The sequence below is a fragment of the Gymnoscopelus microlampas genome (genome assembly GCF_963454915.1).
Source record: "Gymnoscopelus microlampas genome assembly, chromosome: 2".
Classification (NCBI taxonomy): domain Eukaryota; kingdom Metazoa; phylum Chordata; class Actinopteri; order Myctophiformes; family Myctophidae; genus Gymnoscopelus; species Gymnoscopelus microlampas.
In genome coordinates, this window is record NC_139939.1 from 23,175,834 (window position 1) to 23,195,062 (window position 19,229).

At 39.1% G+C, this 19,229-nt stretch overlaps 2 protein-coding genes across 4 annotated transcripts in view; one reads left to right on the forward strand and one right to left on the reverse strand.

The window, feature by feature from the left end:
* Positions 1–11,017, forward strand: part of rbfox2 (RNA binding fox-1 homolog 2) — a 35,634-nt gene extending 24,617 nt beyond the window's left edge. For all 3 annotated transcript variants that reach the window (XM_084075956.1, XM_084075957.1, XM_084075958.1), the window contains 7 exons: positions 1,629–1,728; positions 2,104–2,178; positions 2,518–2,665; positions 3,601–3,646; positions 6,802–6,893; positions 7,796–7,877; positions 7,984–11,017. In XM_084075956.1, the coding sequence (XP_083932082.1) occupies positions 1,629–1,728; positions 2,104–2,178; positions 2,518–2,665; positions 3,601–3,646; positions 6,802–6,893; positions 7,796–7,877; positions 7,984–8,028 (588 nt within the window). In that variant the 3' untranslated portion in view covers positions 8,029–11,017. The remainder of the gene's footprint in view (positions 1–1,628; positions 1,729–2,103; positions 2,179–2,517; positions 2,666–3,600; positions 3,647–6,801; positions 6,894–7,795; positions 7,878–7,983) is intronic.
* Positions 11,018–11,236: 219 nt separating this feature from the next.
* On the reverse strand, positions 11,237–13,464 carry LOC311057918 (retinal cone rhodopsin-sensitive cGMP 3',5'-cyclic phosphodiesterase subunit gamma-like). The gene is made up of 3 exons (XM_084075114.1): positions 13,416–13,464; positions 11,872–11,988; positions 11,237–11,764 (listed from the first exon to the last, which is right to left on the reverse strand). The coding sequence occupies exons 2-3, from the start codon at positions 11,973–11,975 to the stop codon at positions 11,647–11,649; spliced, it is 222 nt and encodes a 73-aa protein (XP_083931240.1). The 5' UTR covers positions 11,976–11,988; positions 13,416–13,464; the 3' UTR covers positions 11,237–11,646.
* Positions 13,465–19,229: the final 5,765 nt, after the last annotated feature.

Here is a 19,229-nt window from a genome sequence, read left to right on the forward strand (position 1 = left end):
TTCTACTCAAATATAAAGTGAAATAAGCATCTGAGAGTAGCAAGAAATGACACTATTATTAATAAAACTATTCGCAATGATGTAGCACCTAAAACATCAAGATTTGCACTCTTGACCTCTTATGGGCAGATGTCTTTTCTTTTCATTTAATGGTTTATTTATTATTTTAAGTGCTTTTCTTTTGGATGAGTTTGGTTTTGGATGGTGTGTGCTTCTAGTTCTCTTTCTAGTGTGACACTGATGTAGAATGACGGCAGTGTTTCACAACCATGGTTTTCATTTGATTTTGAGGAATGATATTTGCATCCTCCATCCTCTCTCTTTATCTCGTCTCTGCCCTCTCTCTCTCTCTCTATCTTTCCGTCTCTCTCTTCATCATTCTGGCTCACTCATCCATCGCTCCATTCTCGCTCATGTATGAATAGATCCAAATTAGGCAAATGGTCAGATGTATTTTGTGTGTTTTGTATCGCATCTTGATGTTCATTTTCGTTTCATTAGAGGAATTGCACATTTGGATGGATTGTTCACGTTCTCTCTCTCACTCTGACTATCTATCTCTCTCTCTCTCTCTCGATCTCTCACTCTCTCTCTCTCTCTCTCTCTCTCTCCTCCTGCCACCATGTATGTGTTCCCCTCGTCTTTCAATGTGGACTGGCTCATCTTCTTCCTGCATCCCCTTCTCTTTCTGTCTGTGTGTCTGTCTGTCTCCCTCCCCTTCCCCCCCTTTTTTCTGTATGACGTGTATTTAATTGGGAGGGCTGCAAACTTGTTTTGATTGGTCTCTTTGCTGCATCTGATGCTTGCTGATTGGCTAGTTTTGCTCACCTTTGGTCATGCGATGCGCTCTTGATTGGCTGTGTGTAATTTTGTCTTATGAACTCTTTAAATTGATGTTGCATTGTGTTCAATGATGAATCTGCTGCTTATACTTCACCCTCTCTCTTCCCTCTTTTTTGAAGGTAGCAATGGAATGGTCTTGGATTTATTTTTGAATGCCTTTGATCAGAATTCTTTTTGTTGTTTGTTTAGTTTTTTGTTCCGTACGTCAATTGTTGTTATATGTGTGCAAAACTGCCTGATTTACTCACAGGATCCTTGTTTTCAATGTATTTTTTCCCTCTAAAGAAGTGCATGCGTCTTCAGCACCATTTTCTTCTCATCAACATATTTAACCACTCAAACCCGTATAATTTGTCGACCGGGGTCCCCTGGGGGTCTATTCTTTGGCCCCCTTCGTTTTTTTTCGTCCCTCTACACCAGATGTCTTCGCTGAAACTAGCTGATCTACAAAATCACTGCGTGTCGCGACGTGTTGTGACCTTATAGATCGGCCATTTCTCAGAATGTTCGTCTATTATGACATGCCCAAAATAGCGACACTAGGGTTCGTGTGGTTAACCTCTAAAAATGAAGACAAATGACACATCTCATGTACCGTAGATTTGATTTAAAAAGGAAAACCTTTAATAAGCACGATGTGTCTGTTATGTTTCACACAGTCAGCATGTAGAAAGCATAAAACACAGGCCTTTATTTACTTATTGATTATATCCCTGCCTGCATCCTTGTTCGCTTCGATAGGAATTGAATTTGCGCTTGACTGTTTGTTTTGTTCTGGTGCCCAGGTCAACAATGCGACAGCCAGAGTGATGACCAACAAGAAGATGACCACCCCGTTCTCCAACGGAGAGGGGCTCGCAACTCTACCATACGGGAATGCTCTATGTATGGAATAAAGTTCTTAAAATCATTGTTCATACACAGTAAAATCCTCTTTTAACTTGGGTCTGAGATTGTACAAGGGGTCAATTTGGTTCAATTTGTACACTCAGGGTTACAAAGGGATAAATTAACAGGATCTTACTTACTGTGAAGCTTTGTTCATATGCACTTAGAATGAAGCGCACACCCACAGAAACACACACTCAAGTTTGCCTTGCATTGAAGTGCAAATATTAATAAATGCTAGAGATCAGTTTAGATGAACAAACAAATAACTTCAAACTGGAAAAAGAATGATACTTACCAACCATGATATTGCTGTGATTGTCATTTTATCTTGGTAATTAATGTTGGGAGTTTTATGTCTTTTTGCTTAAGCTGGATGGAAGCTGAGTCCCATGGTTGGAGCCATGGGAGCAATGGGAGCCATGTACAGTCCTGAGCTCTACACAGGTAAAAATACACATGATATTTAGTTTTATATTGTACATGCATAAATGTAAGTATATACACTGTTTATCTCTGTCGGGTGGAAAACGTTTCAGGATTCAAATAAAAAAATAGCAGATCTACAAGCTCAAAAAACGTCGCTTTGAGCTGCGTTTCTAGCTTGCAGATCTGCTATTTTTGATTATTTTGTGTGACTCTAGTATGATAAATCTGTAGTTCATTTATGAAAAATATGGAGATAAGCGGTTTCTGCCCGACAGCAACGATATATAATATCGTTTTTTGTATTAAGTGCTCTAACTTCACTGCTTTCTGTTCTCTCTCCCGCTATCTCTGGTGTAGTCCCAGGGTTTTCATACCCAGCAGCAGCAGCTGCTGCTGCCTCCAATGCTGCGACCTTTCGGGGAGCTCACCTCCGCGGTCGTGGACGGCCAGTGTACAGTGCTGTAAGGGCAGCTGTACCCCAACCCGCCATCCCCACCTACCCTGGGTAAGTACACACACAGGCGCACACACACACTTTAACTTGGAAATTAGTGACACACATACATACGCACACAAGCAAACTCAGAAGCATATCTTATGCATTCAGACGTCCTTCTTAAATGCATGTCTTCACTTACTTCAGACTAGGATTGTAGAATTGTGCATGGTGCGTGTTTTAATATTACAAACATTATTTGAATTAATGCCATTGATTGTATGCTGAATTGAAATACCATTTCCTTGTACTGCAAAAACGGAAAACCATTCAACATGAATTGTATCAAGGTGTGGCTGACAACAAATTGAGTGCTAGTTTAAGGGGGTGTAAGTGAAACGTTAAAGCTCTATATTCTGATTCGCTATTTTTCTTTAGTACACAGGAAAGTATCCCTTTAGTCAACAGAAAATACATTTTCAGTTTGTGATACCAATTTGATCCGATCAGGAGAGAGAACCCCAAGATAATTTATCAGCTTAAATTTTGCAGTGTTCCAGTTATACAAAAAAAGTCTATACTATAGTGTTTTTGGTTAAGATAATTGTTAAATATCTCTATATTCCGATGGTAATCAGTGCTATATTACTATATGTTATATATATATATAAGGAATATACTAGTTATTTAACACCTATTTTAACAAAAAATAGGTCTGGATTTATTGACTTAAGTAAGACCCCAAGTGTTTTCCTAAACAAAGAAGTGGTATTTAGTCTTGCATGTTGCACGGTGTGTAATAATCTCACCTGCCTTTCTCTTTTTTCTTCACAACCTTTTTGGCACCGTTTTCCCACCCCTCCTCACTCTGTTCTTCCCTCAATGGCCACACGGTGGCGCATCCCTCCATTTCCCCCCCCCCCCCCCCTTCCTCTACTACATTCCACCACCACCACCCCCTTTTTGTTCCTTCCTCCTACTCCTCTTCGTCTTCTCCCACTCAGTATGATGGCCTATCAGGAGGGCTTTTATGGTGCTGCTGAACTCTATGTAAGTATACTTTCTCTCTCTCTCTCTCTGTCCCCCACACTCTCACTCATTCCCTCCGTCTCCCCTTTGGTCTGCAAGTACTCAAGTGTGAGACGGCATGGATCAACAAACCCATAGAGTTTGAGTAGAACTGTGGGTGTTATTCATGAATAAATGTTAATTATTAGAGCGCTTTTCTTAATTATTAAGCCCCATTGTTAATCTCTAAAACACAGTAACATCCTCTGTTAATCCATTTTGTAACTCTGATTGTGTACAACATGGAACCAAATGGTTTTTACTGTGAACGTACACGACCTTGAGAAAAAGCTTCACACTATCCCACACATAGAGGACCTGACCTATTTGGAAATAAGAAATACCCCACCTCATGTCTATTGTACACACTTCAAAGTTTCTTTGCATTGCTGAATCGACTGCTCTATGGTTTTGTCTCCATGTATTTGTGGGTGTGCACCAACGTGATTATGTGTGTGTGTGTGTGTGTGTGTGTGTGTGTGTGTGTGTGTGGGGGGGGGGGGGGGGGGGGGGTTCACTGAAGAGTGTGAGACTGGGTTGACAATAGCTGTTTCTGTTCTCTCTGTAGACTAGTGTTTCAGGACATTAGTGGCAGATTGCCCCAGGTAGGGTTGACTCACCATGTGTGAGAGCCAGTGTGCTACATCTTCCTCCTCGTCTCCGATGACTGTGTGCCACTAGACATTATTGACCATCTGAGATTGAAATGCCTTTTTTCCCTCTGTCCTTTATCTACTAACTCACTGGTATCTGATATTGGTGGAGTTGCGGAAGGGGGGGGGGGGTTAAGTTTCAATTTGGCTGAAAGAAGAAAAAACGCCATGGAAATTCAATTTGATAATATAGCAGTTTAGATAGACACATGTATATTATTTACTGTAAAAGTGTTTACTGTTTAATGAGATGGATGAAGTCTAGCTCTCGATTTAGATTTTTTTTTAAAGTTTAATCCATGTTTGTGCACCCAATATAGTATGGATTATAGTATATACATTTAGTGAGTATCCAAGTCACCACTTTAAACTGTGTCCCTATTTTGGGCATGTCATTATAGCCGAAGCTTTTCAAACAAATGTTTTAGTAAATTCTAAAGTGGTGAAAATAGTCAGTGAATCTACAAGCTCCACAACGCTTCGCATTGCAACGTGTTGTGAGCTTGCAGATCAGCTATTTTCGCTATTTTGGAAAACATTGAAAGTATAAAGTACAGCTTAAGTTGCTCATAGTTTGTAGTATTAAGGCGACAAGATTTTGCACACTCTTCCTCACACCGTATTCTCAGATTTCAATGTCATGGATAAAGAAGACATTGGAAATGTTCCTTCTAAATCCATGACACTGAACAATGATGGAAGTCTCCAAAACTGGGACAATTTGGAGAAACGTGCTGAAAAAGCAGGCCATATTAACATTTCTCACACCAGGACGTGGCGGTCACCCCACTTAGTTTATTTTTGTTGAGGCTATTTCTGACGTCAAGCCTTGCATACTGTATACTGTGACTCAAAATGCTTCTAGCAAAATGATGCCACTACCAGTATGACATAAGTTCTTTCACACTTGATATGTTCACTGAAAACTGAGCAGTAAGACTTAGATCGAATACAATAATAAAGTAATTTAAGACAGTACAAGGTCATTCATCCACTCAACAGTAGTTGATTCAGACCCCTTCTCGGAATCTCCCTACCTGGTTCACCTGTGGCATGCTAACTGAATCAATGTCGGCATGCTGGCATACTGTACTTACAAGCCTTCCTCCTCCCCATCCTCCCTCCTTCCTGTAAATCCCCCCTTTTATGTTTCTCTTCTCTTCTTACATCCTTATGTTATTTTATATCAACTTTCTTTATAGCTCCCCTTCTAGTATATCTTATAATTACCTTCACATTTCTTTAAGTACTCTTTCAGTCCTTTCTCTGCCCTTCCCTCCCCCCTCCTCCCATAGCAGCAAGAGTTTGTTCCTGAATGCCTGGATTGATCATGACTGATCCTGTATGGTAGAATGCAGTGGCGTGTGTGTGCGTGCGTGCATGCATTTATGCATCTAGGAATGGTCGGCGTTATATTCTATATATTCTGCGTTTGGGAATGCATGCTGTTCAGTGATTGCTGGGTGTGAGTGTGTTTTCCTTTATTCAGATTGGCTGACTTTCTTCTTCCTCACAACTGTAGTTTTTGTGTTTGTCGGTTCATCAGCCACGTAAATAATGACACAATCACCTTGCCATGCCTTCCCCTCTTCTCCTGTGTGTTTATGTTGTCAGAAGGGTGGGGGGTGGTGAGGGTCACTGCTCTTCCTTCATGTAAAAGAAAAAAGTAAACACAATTCAGTATGCTACTTGTATTACACTTTACGCATGCACGCACAGTAACATCTTTGTACAGATTTTACTGTGTGTTATATGCAAGCAAAAATAAACGATTTCAGATGAATCATGGAGGGAGAGCTCGACACAGAGCCTGAGCTACAGCCTTGTGAATGCCATAATGCAGTGGTTTTCAACCTTTTTCATAACGAGGTCCATTATTTATTCGGCATTTGAGCCATGGACCACATACCGTTTGATAAGATTTAGCCTCTCAGACCCAAAACTTTGAATATTTTGTTATTGTTGGATAAGATTTTGTCCACAATTCCATGCTGTATTAATGTTGGTACCATAGGAGAGATAACAGGCTAAACGTTGATCAAAATAACAATTCTTCTACATCCTCTAATTGTGTGTAGACTTCTTGTAAATTAAGTAATGCCGATGTCTAACAATAATTGAACTATTACTCTCAAGAGTTAAATATCTATAAGGGGCCATTTGGTTACCAACTCCATCATTTAGCTGGGGACCACCTGGAACCTCCTCAAGGACCACTGGTGGTCCCCGGACCACTGGTTGAGAACCACTGCCATAATGCACCAGATTAGCCAAATGTTGCAGAGTCTGCTTTTTAATCTCTAGCTCTTTTCTCAGCAGTTTCTTCTCTCTCTCTCACTGTGATAACCCTTTAGATTAACCGCTATTCTGTGTTTATAGTGACACGATAGACATCACTAATAAGAATTTTACTATTTTCTTTCTGCCATGTCCTCCAATCTACCACCGTCATTCACTCTCCTCTTTCATTCTCTCGTGCTTCAGGGTGGCTATGCAGCTTATCGTTACGCCCAGCCGACTGCTGTAGCGACTCCCCAAGCAGCAGCGGCCGCCGCGGCAGCAGCTTACAGTGACAGGTGAGTGAGAACGCCTTGGAAGCCGTTCACAATGCTCTGCACAGCAAAATCCACTCTCTTCATTTAACCCATTAAGACCTGACGCCAATTCTATAAATGTTTTCTAAATCAGTTTTTTTTTAATATTGAAATATTTTGTTCCAGGGACCCCCAGAAGCAAAGATTTGAGTTACAAATGTTTGCTTTAAATATATATATATATTCAAAGATTTTGTACAAATTATCACGATTTTTCAAAAATAGCAGATCTACAAGTTCATAGCGCTGCACCCGGTGCCGTGTTATGAGCTTATATATCTGCTATTTTTGAATTGCCAAAGAAATGTAAAATGACACCGATGCGTTCCCGGTCTTAATGGGTTAAAGCGGCGATTCCCGACCTGTGTGCCGGGGGGTGAGGATATTGCAAGTGGGCCCCCAAATAATTGGCAGAACACTAAGATTTGAATTATAATAATAAATAAATAAAAAATGTATGTAAAAAGAGAAAAAGTCTAGGTATTTATAATGATTTTCTTTAAAATCATTCATTGTGATACTGAGCACTCAGGGTTTTACTGTTTAGCGGCATTAACAAATGTCATTGTCTGTTCACAGCTTCATAAACATGGACCGTTTTCCGGTTAATGGCTAAATCTTTAGATTTCACGTTTTGTTTATGTTTTCTGCAAATCATTAAAATGTTACTGAACTTGCCTAAATAATTGAGTCAAAGTTGGTTACACCTTACTCTCAGCTAAATGAACTACTTGGTACACCGTAAGGTTATCGACAAAGTTTGAAGTGATATTGGATGGCATAAAAATCTTCAAATACCAATCATATTAATGGAAACATTTTATGATTAAGATCTTGTTGAATTTTTTGCTTGATGTTTTTCATTGTGCCTATTTTTCCCCTAGCTATGGACGGGTGTACACGACAGACCCCTACCACGCCGCACTAAACCCAGCTACAGCTGCTGCCTACGGTGTTGGAGCCATGGTATGACTGCACTCCAACCTACATAATGGGCTTAAATGTGATGAGCATGCAATTATTATTTATATACAGTATGTATTTAATGCTTGTCTTTTTCTTTCATTTCTAGGCCACACTGTACAGGGGGGGCTACAGTAGATTTGCCCCCTACTAAAGACATTACCTTTCCAGGAGTTCCTCTCACTTCCATTGAAATACTCTGAAAGAGCCCCCTCTGTTGTCCTGGAGGTGGACTACACCCTGTTTATGGGTTATGGAGTCTACTGCAATCAAGATATTTCAGATCCCACCCTACTGCAGTCCTACTTTTTCTTACATACACTACTACAAAATAAAGGAATGCTGTTTTAAAGACTTACAGATGGGCTCAACATATAAAAAAACAAAAAAATTAAAATGACTTAAATCTATTGCACGGCTGTATTATAGTCCCCCCCGCCCTCGTTATTCCCTCAACACTCGGCAGCACAAGACACGGGATGGAGCCCAGATGTTCTTCCAGTAGCTGTAACTGGTGCATGGACCACAGACACTAAAACAGCCATCACCCGTGTAAAAGAGTGAGCCAAGTTATGTGTGGACCGCACAAACAGGACATTAAAAAAATGGAGGTCAAGTAACGGAGAAATAATTTTGGCATTTCTCTCAACAAAACTTGAGAAGGAAAGAAAGAGCGAGAGACCACATCAAAGGAGCAGCCTACAGCATTTGAAAGAAATCAGAATGGCAAGTCACAGACTTTTAAAATGCTCAAATGTTCACCGGTGGATTTTACAATTCCCCTTTGGGCGGTTGATGATGACAGGAATTCCATTCTTGTAATGCTCTGACATAGGGAGACAAAGGCTAAAAAGTGTCTTGAAAAGGTGGTGTGATGATTTATAGCTGTATAAATCTCTGCAGAAGACTGAAGAAGGAAAGGATATTAGAGCTGTTCCTTACCTCAAGTTTTCTTTGTGGGAATGGTGAACCTTTAAAATTAAATTGTTACAATATGCAAAGATAATTAGTTTAGAGTCGAAAAGTTACCAAATTGTTATGCCACAGTTATTGTTATTATTACTATGATTATTGACTCAAGTATGCAGCATTCACTTTGCTGTTGTGGGTCTCTTAGTACACCAACATTTCAATTATGTTGCCTGGGGAGTAGGTCTTGGGGATATCATGCTACAATAGGCCCTCTGCATCATTCATGGGCCATAATCACATGGCCACCATGTGAATATGATTAATACATCGCCATGACCATTACTATATTATCATGTCTTCTCCATTCTAATTTCCATGTACAAGACTGTACCCCATGTGTAATCGCCACAGAGCACGTCACACGTTACAAACACTACAGAATATTACTAGTGTTTCATTGCTTAGCTGATGTTAGGCTTAGACAGTCATACCAGCACCATTACCAGATCATTACCATGACCGTTTGGGTTTAAGTATTCTTTGCTGTTCCTTGAGTTATTTAATTTAGAGATTTATTGTTTGGATTAACCCACCTGCTCCATCTTTTATAGAGCAAGTAAAACATTAAAATGAGTCTTCCTGAAAAACAAAAATAGTTGATTATTATAGTTGACATGCTGTCAGCAAGTACTGAACAAGAGATTCCATCAATATGAGTCAGTAGAAAATATTTAAATGCAAAATATGATACTATTGTGCATATTTCTATATCCTTATACTCTATTTCCGAATGTGGTTGTTTTTGCCTTTTGTTTTGTTTTTGGTTCCAAAGATTTGTAGAAAGCACATTTTTCTGCTTGTGTATAAGTATATTATCTTTGTTATTGTGGTTATTATCAAGATCCCTGATGATCCTATTGCTGTTTTTTTTCCCCTTTAAGTTTCATGTTCTATTTTTCTAACTGTAAGAGTTGTTCCTTCTAATAATAAGGTTTCATTCATCAAGAATTACTTTTTTATTTTGATTAATGTTCTTGGGCAGAGGGGACACCTTAGTAGTTAAACGGGAAGAAAACATGAAATGCATGTGTGACACTACACTACTTTTTTTCCTCAGCCAAAAAATCTGTCAATCCAGAGACTTTTTCTCCCCCACTTGTTTTGGTTTCGTTTTTGGTCGATGGTATTGAGGATGGCTGGCATTGAGGTTGAATTATCAACATAATGTATGCACAAATGGATGGATACATTGGTCCTTATCATTTTATTCATATTCCAAGTTTACAGTTGACTGAGCCCTTCAGCATGAATGAGCACAGACCTGTGGCACTTCTCAAGGGCTGAAGCCAGTTACTTTTTATTTTTTTTCGTTTTTTTATTATGACTCCTTACATTTCAATAGTGCATTCTGTTGGCTCAGACAGTGGTCACTCCAGGTTTTTTGGAAGGTAGCCTCATTTTGAAGCAGATTTACAACTTCTGAAAGTGTTATAACTCCTACGATGGTTAATATTTCAGCGTGGTATGAGTACCAAGAATCAATTATAATGTGTTTTCTCAATTTTCTGATTTACTCTCATTTTTGCGTGTTTACCACTTCAAAGACAGTTAAAGAGGTATTTTTCTTTAAGTAAATGTGCTGCTAGGGTTTGTTAAACTAGTTACTTTGACTCTTTACTATTTGTGTATTACAGTTGAATGTGATCTGAAACATGAAAAAAAAAGTAACTCTAGCCAAAGAAGCAATTTGTCTCCACGTTCCGGTTCCCAACTTGAGAAGTGCTACACAAAATATACAAAGATGGACTCTTGAGCCATTGAAGGCATGGACAACCAGCATGAGTGATACTTGTAGTTTGAAATTTGTTTTGCATGATCTTGTGTCTTTCAGATTTGACTTTTGAGCAGCACCCAGTTGCATTTTCTTTACCACTGAACCCCAGAGAATGATAGGCAGCTAGCTATTTCATCATGCTAATGCTAGCTATAATTATGAAGAGCACAGTGCTGTTTAGTAAAAGGGCCTGCTGACAGCAAATGGCCACCTCAAAGACCATGGGGTAGTTTCCTGTCACAGTTCTCGTCATTGTATTATATTAGCAATGTGGTTGTTCTTCATAGTCGCTATGGAACCCAATGACTAATCTTCCCCTCTGTCATGTCTATATCCCTTGACTGCCATTATGTTATTTTGTTATTGAATGTCCATATAAAATCTTTTATATAAAATGTTTTGTTGTGACAATGCGTTGAGTTTGTTGTCATTTGGGTAATCTATGTAGTAGTCTATGTTAATGTTTCTTTAGTTTAATAGTCTGTTTTAGAACCCAGTGATTTCAGTGTCATGTAGCCTATATGGAAATTACTTAATCTATTTTATCAAAATCAAAAATATCCAATAACGTGTAAGTTTGCATTTTATATAATCAGGAAAGAAGACCTCAACCATGTTTCTTTAGAAAATATAGGAACATTTATTGGCTCAGACTGATCAAATTTCATTCAACATTCACAGGTCATAAAAATAAATTTGTAGGGTGGGGGTGGGACAAGGAAAAGGCAGGAGAGGGAAACGAAACAGTCATTGTGATATAACACGATAACACACACTCATACATGGTCAAAAATATAGAAAGAAAAATAAGCAGCTTTACATTTTCTGGATGGCATTGAATGCAAATGGGGGTCGATTGTGTCCCAACATCCATGTGTGCACCAAAACAGTGCCTTGTGTAATATGGTGTCATGTAACCACCTTCAGAGTTTTTGTGTCCAGCACTGGAGGGGACGGGGAGGAGGACTGGGGGTTTATGGAAGACGAATGCAGGGAGGTAGCAGTAGTAGAGAGGATGGAGGGATCCTAAACAATTCCATATTTCGCCAGGTCGCTGAGCTCCATGTCACCGAAAGCTTCCCATGGGCAGACCACTGTGATGTCTGTGCCAAGACCCTCCATGCCAGGGATATCATCCCCGAATCTGATAGGATAGGAGAGGCCTCATGAGAATAAGCAAGCAACGATGAGACACACTGTATAAATGAGAGTTTTTGCTGAGCTCAAAATAAAGTGCTACTGTAAGCTTACCCCTTCTGGCCAGGCTTGGGGGCCTTGCTCTTGAAGGTGCGGGTGGTCCTCGCCTTGAACTTGGGGGGTGCCTTCTTGTCGGCGGGAGCTGCAACGTCTGCCATTTCGTTTCAGTTGCTATAGGGAAGAAAGACAAAAAACATACAATTTAGTATTTCCTTTTTTCTTGTATTTTTTTCTTCTTCTTGTATTTATCTTGTATTTATGTTTATCCAACCACCCAACCTTAAGTTGTTTACTCGCCCAGTACCACAGAAATAATCTCTTCAGATTAGTTGAAATTAATGACTAATGTCATATAACTCCATAAGCACCTGTTATACAAACGGCTCCAATTCGGCTCCCTCTGTGTAAAATTAGCCTAATCTCTGTCTATTTTTGCACCTTGGCTTTAAAGATTAGTCTTGGCAGAGGGTACATCTTGTAACCATTGCACCTAATTTCTTAGTTTAGCTCATGTCGAAGAGTTTTCACTGAACAGTTCGTTTTCAATCAGCTTCTAATCTTATCCCCTTTGACCTCCCTTGACTGCAACTTTTATCTAACAGGAGAGCTCTGGTAAACTGTTGACTGAGGTCTTAACAGAAATTCACTTTGATTTTACTCATACTGTAGCTATTGATCCAGAATATGTGGCTACCCTGAGCAAACAAACATAAGGCTTTAATTTAAGGCCTGTCTGTGAGCCTAGCTCTATACTGTATGTATATTTGTACCTTCTGAGTTTCTGCCTTGACGTCAACCACTAACAACATAATCCCTAAATAACTCCTATTGCAACTACCAGTTTATCCCACAGTACATACACTGTCCTATGGATAAGCCTAAGATGTCAGCACTTAAGTATCCATCATCTATCAAGTATAAGCAGATATGTTATTGCAACCTAGTTGGTTATACTGGATTATAGATACGTAAGGGCTCATAGAAAGTGTTAGCCTACATCATGACTGTGCAATTATATATTGATAAGGCTCTGATGTTTGCAAGTATTCCCTTTCAATTAAATGACACATGAAAATGAAAATGAACATGTTTCATGTGTTGAAAATAGACAAATTAAACAAGACAGAGATCATGAAAACATTCTAATGCACACTCTCCTCAGCATACCATATACAAACTTTTATATTTAAAGCGGTATGATTTTGTGTCAGTAAATGACAAAAATACCTGCTAAATCTTGACATGTCTGACTGAACTCACTCAGTCACTCACTGAAATCACTGAACAATTAAGATGATCAATTAGATTAACTTAATCTCACATGGTGGTATAACTCATAATGAAACACATTAGCAATGAAATTATATTGTTTCAATGATATCATAATATTGTTATTGAAACACCCATTATTTCATATTAGGTTACTGAAGCCAGAACCAGTTGCTTTTGAATATAAAGCCATCCTTTGCAAATGCTTTGCAGCAGATGTCCTTCTTGCTGAAACTCAATATTTAACATCCTTTGACAAAGCAAGTAATTAATTAGCTAATTAATCAGCCAAAACTCCAACCTGGGTTGTAGTTGTAGTTTCAACTTACCTGTACTTGCAGTAGCAATAGATTCTTGTGGTTGGTCTCAGGCTTGCTTGCTTGTGTCTTTCTTCTCTGTCCAACTGCCCCCCTTTATACTCCTCTTGCTAATCCCTCTGACACGCTCATCGTGACATAATCATTCACACGCTCCCTCTGGCCTCCAGATTAAGTAATAAGTCGGGGATCAAAAGGTGAAGACTGACAACTGTACTTAAAGCAGCCTAATTTTAAGGATAAAACAGAAGAGACATTCTGTTAGGAGGGGCTGTTGGCTACCTTACATAACACAATCTTTCAATATGAAACAAGAGCGCTTGGACAGATAAACAATTTGATTTTGCCTGAACTGTACAAAAGAAATAGCTATTATATTGTCAACCCTTTTCAAACATCTTGATGGATTTTAGTCTATTACATTTTTGTGGTAACTGTGTTATATTAGCTGGCTCTGTGGTGACTTTTCAAGGTTCAAATTTATTGTCACATCACAGGTTAAAATAAGTAGTCATGGTAATCCCACATTTCCCACGCCATGTGTTTCATAGGCCTGTCTCCTGTTTCCCTAGCATGAAGCAGCTTGATGTGCAAGTCCAGCCCCTGGACATGATGCTAGTATGTCACAAAGTTTTAGAAAGTATAAAGGAGTGTGTGAAATCATTTTGTGCAAGCTTCCAACAACTGCAGTTGCGATGCTCAATCAAAATAAACAATAAATAATAAAGTAAATAATAGAGTTGAGAAATATACATAAAATGTATAAGGTATACTGTATACTGTATACAGTACAAAGCACAAGTAGAGTACTGAGATATTTAAGTCATCTAAAATATACAGCAGGTCAAATATAAGCTACAGTGTTCATCAGTGTATTAAATCAATACATCAAACATACATATGCATGTATATATACAGTCAGATATACATATCTGTGTGCATAACAAAATGTTACTGGTAACATCTAAGGGCTGATGCAGGTTTTCCATCTAAACCAGTTGTAATATTAAACTATTTTAACTTTAACTGCTGTCAAATCATGGAAATTCAGTACTTCAGTAGTGTATACATATCTTGAATTATACAGTAGAGACTTTCCTATTTTTACTATTACACAGGAACATTTTACATGCATCTGTTTTTTAGATTTCCGCTTTACATAAATGATGAGTATCTTCTTGGATTTGTTAAAAATAAGTATTCCACTCTTCCTAGGCATTAACCAGTAAAATAACTATATCAGTTGATTACTGTTATAGTTCTCCTTAGACCCTTGGTTAAACAAACATCTTCTTTTTTTGTTTCTGGAAATTCAAACTTCAATTTAAAATTCAAGTCAAAATGTGTTATTTATATTTTATACCAAATAACATTTAGTACAGAGATTATTTTTAAATATGTAAATATTGTTGCAGTGTTGTCCTTACGTAATCTCATGGATGAACTGAGGGATTGAAATAGAAAGGAACAGTGGGTTGTTCTTAAGTAATCACTGAGTTACTAATTCCCTCAAGGACAATTAACGCAGTCCTCTTTCATAACTGACTTTAACTGTACAACACAAATATGTGTTTCTGGCAACTAACTATACAAGAAGAAATAAGGGCAAACCTTTTTACAAGGCCTGAAGTCTAGACAAGGGAGAAGGAAACAAAATAAACCTTGCATTGTCTAAGACAGTGAAAAGATCAATTCATGATTGTATGCTGTCCATGTATGATGTCCATTTCAAATAATGAAATAAATAATTTAAAATAAAAACTTCGAATGCAAAACTTTAATTGATTGATTGAAATTTGTATTGTTTCTTTCTATTGTGGTCATACAAGCAAGTGAAATATGTTGGGCTACTCAAATGTGTTATTTTGATGAGTGATAAGGTAAATGTGGGGCAAATATGGTAACACACTGTATGTTGTCAATTTGATGGATTTGCAAATGGTCATCTCTTTGATTACCAGGATGCAACATTTTGCTTCATTCTTTATTTGTGCAGTGTTCTGCTGTTTTCTCCAGTATTTTGCACTTGGCTTATAATTGTTGTTATGTGTTGTTTCCTTTTACATGATTGATAGTACCTTATTATTTGCAGATGACAAAGAAAAACAATGGTAAAAAAACAAGCCACCCAGACCTAAGAAAGTAACCAAAAAAATATTTGTATATCTCAAGTCTATTCGTGGTGAAACTGAAAAGCTGAAACCAAAGATAGAGTGGGACGTGACATGAGATGATGTAACGGCATCAGTGAACATCTGAAGGGATTAGCACGATGAGTATAAAGGGGCCGACAGTTTGACAGAGAGAAGAAAGCAAGTAAGCAACTCGAGAGAGACACCAACCAGAATCATCTACAGTATCACTACTGCAAATCAGGTGAGATAAAAATTATGTTTAGCCTGCTTGACTTTATTTATTTGATACTTGAGATCTGTCAGAGAGTTTAATCACAGCAGTGATCTCTATCACAGCAGAGGTGGAATCTACTGTGTGGTCCTGCAGAGAGTTTTCAATGAAAATAATTCATGATTAAGTTTAATTTTTGTTTGTGTAAAACAGTCATCATACGAAGCTGTATAGAATAGAAAGCAGCAAAAGCTTTTCCTGTGTCTTTGTGAAAGTGAGAGTGAAATGTATACTTGGTTTGTCAGACGAGGGATCAGATTAGACACTTCTGTCAGGACAACACATAAATGGATAAAGACAACTCATGATAGGATAAGATATATTTATTGAATATAAAATGAGCAATATATTTATTATGGTTGGCGATGAATTTGGATCTGCTTTTAGGTACTCTGATAAAGCGCATTTCCCAGCAGGGACTCAGAATCCCCCGTACATAAACAGCAGTTCCAAAACAACAGGTGGTAGCATGGGGTGGTGGTGGTGGAGGGTGAGCAGCAATTTTAGCAACAGCAATGAACAGCAACACAGCAGCAGCAACAGTGTGTGTGCAGCAAAAGCAAGCAGACTGAGAAGTGCAACCTTCCAGCTTAAATAGAGCGGTCCGAGAATGAAATGAGTGTGAGTGGATGACTATGTGGAGCTGACGTGGTCCAATGGTAGGCCACCAACAACTGCACTGTGTTCCCTGACAGAACTTGCTCTGCCCATGTCTGTGACAGGCGCAATGCTCATTAGTCGTACCAGTCAGTCATGTAACTCTTCTCTTTAGTTGAGCTTAATTATGGAGTGGAAGAGAGAAGTACAAGCACTTAGACATATGTTCAAATCTAACAAGCAGGAATCTTTCAATATAATTTTAATAAGGTGTGGCAAATTATGAGATAAAACAAAACAAATTTTGCAATGTATGCCTTGCTGGCTGGCGCAATGGCAAAAGCAGGCTGACTTTAGGGTGGCAGTACGCTCTGGTAGCTTACCTTCTTCTCTTTCTTTGTCAGGAAGCAAAATGGCAGATGTTGCAGCTCCCGCTGACAAGAAGGCACCCCCCAAGTTCAAGGCGAGGACCACCCGCACCTTCAAGAGCAAGGCCCCCAAGCCTGGCCAGAAGGGGTAAGGATTTAGAGTACTACTTTACAATGAGCTCAGCGAAAACTCTGGTTTATGCATCTCATTGTAGCTTACTTCTACTCATGATGCCTCTTTTGATCCAATCAGATTCGGGGATGACATCCCTGGCATGGAGGGTCTTGGCACAGACATCACAGTGGTCTGCCCATGGGAAGCCTTCGGTGACATGGAGCTCAGCGACCTGGCGAAATATGGAATTGTGTAGACCCCTTCCTCTGCGTTTACCCCTGCCATTGGCAATACTTCCCTTTCATTTGTTCCTCATTTCATGAGACACTTGAAAAACCCTGTCAATCCTCCTCTGGGTTCCTGAGCGAGATATCTTTGGCGACATGAAGCGCAGAGAGAGACCTTGCAGCATACAGGGATGTCTAGAGTTCTCTCCTGTCTCTCCATACCTTGTTCCTTGGGCTGTGTGTCACCCCCTCCTTCCCTCCCCGCCCCCCCCCCCCCCCATTTCCCACTTCAATGTATGTTTAAGCGACACCTAGTCAAATTAAGCGACACCTAGTCAAATATGGCTGCATTCACACTTCCTCCTCTCCTCTTCCCTTGAAAATGAAAGGACTATGCAACATTAAGTTGAAAGGACAACATCTTTTGAATTCATGTGTTTGTATTTGATTTCCATTATTGTGAAATCTTGCTCTGCTATCCCTCTACCTCTTTTCCTTGGAGACACTCATTATGTATATGGGTTTGTTTGGATAGTAAGTCAGATTCTTTTTGTGAATTTGAATGTCAATTTTGCACTTTATTAATTCAACAATGATCATTTCCTGTGCCAATAGAAATGGAACTCAATAAATATTACTTTCCCAAAAAACTATGTTGTGTTGAATATATTATTAATATATAATGTGATACGGAGGGTGGAAACACATTTCATGACATTCAAAAGGCAAAGTAATATGAATAGAATATAACGTACTGTACATGTACACACAGTGATACTAGTAGGTAAACTACCAAAACAAAAATCAAAGCATATAATTTACATAGCCTGGTAAACCCTCCCTCCGGAAATCTCATTTCCATTTGATTCCGGAGGGAGGGTTTACCAGGCTATAATTTACAGGCATTCAGCAGACTCTTATCCAGAGAGACTTTCTGTACAAAAGTACAAGATCAGAGGAAGCACCATGAACTCAGTCAACCAACAACAGGTGGTAGGCTACAAAGTAACTAAAACAAGAAATGATGACTGCAGAGTCATATTATACCAGGTTTGCTTTTTTTGCCCCGATCAAACGCTACCATGGCTGTACCAGCCATACAATTGTAGTTAGCACTTATTAGCATGCTCAGTAGCAACCAAACAGGGCTCAACTACTGCTGTCTAACCTCGCGTCACCAGTCTTTCCACCTTGGAGGAAAGCCTGGTATAGAGACCAGGCTTTCCTATTCACCAGCTTACATGGAACTGCAAATATATTCGAGGCACCCCAATACACTGTTCCCTAAAACCGAAATAAAGTAACAAAAAACAAAACACAATCCGCCCAAAACCCGCAAATTTTCGCACGCGGGCTACACCAAAAGTATCCTTGTCCCTGTCGGCAGTCTGGTCAATCCAACAATCACTGTTGTGTTGTCGTCATACTTGATGATGACACTGGAGCTGTGCAAGGCCAGTCTGGCCACGCAGTTTGAAATAATAATGAAAGTCCACACAACAAACAGCATTGCTCCTCAAATAGTTTTTTAACGTAAGAAACGTTTCGGCCATACATGGCCTTCATCAGGACGCAGTCATGTGTGTACAGGGATTAGAGGAGAGGATTCCACACGCAGCCCTGGGGGGGCACCTGTGTTGAGGGTGAGAGGTAATCAGACCCTCTGTCAGGAAGTCCAGTATCCAGTTGCAAATCTAGGTCTCTGAGTTTTGTGTCAAGCTTGGTTGGGACTATTGTGCTGAATGTAGGGCTGTCACGATTACACACTAAAGTTGACGATTATTTGTCACACAAATAATTGCGATTAGCGATTTAATTGTGTGACTTTTAGGCCTTGTAAACAAAAGTTGCATGGGGCAGATATGACAAAAAAAAACGTAAATGACTGACAATGACCGATAAAAATATACAAATAAATATTGAATTATGGCCAAAATACAGCATAATTAAAGAAATAGTAGATCTACAAGCTCACAATGCGTCGCGATGCAACGCATTGTGAGCTTGTAGATCTACTATTTCCACTAATGTATGAACCCTTTTCACCTTGGAAACGATTATGACGATCTAGATATATTAGAACTCATGGGATGCGCCATGACACTCATGGGTG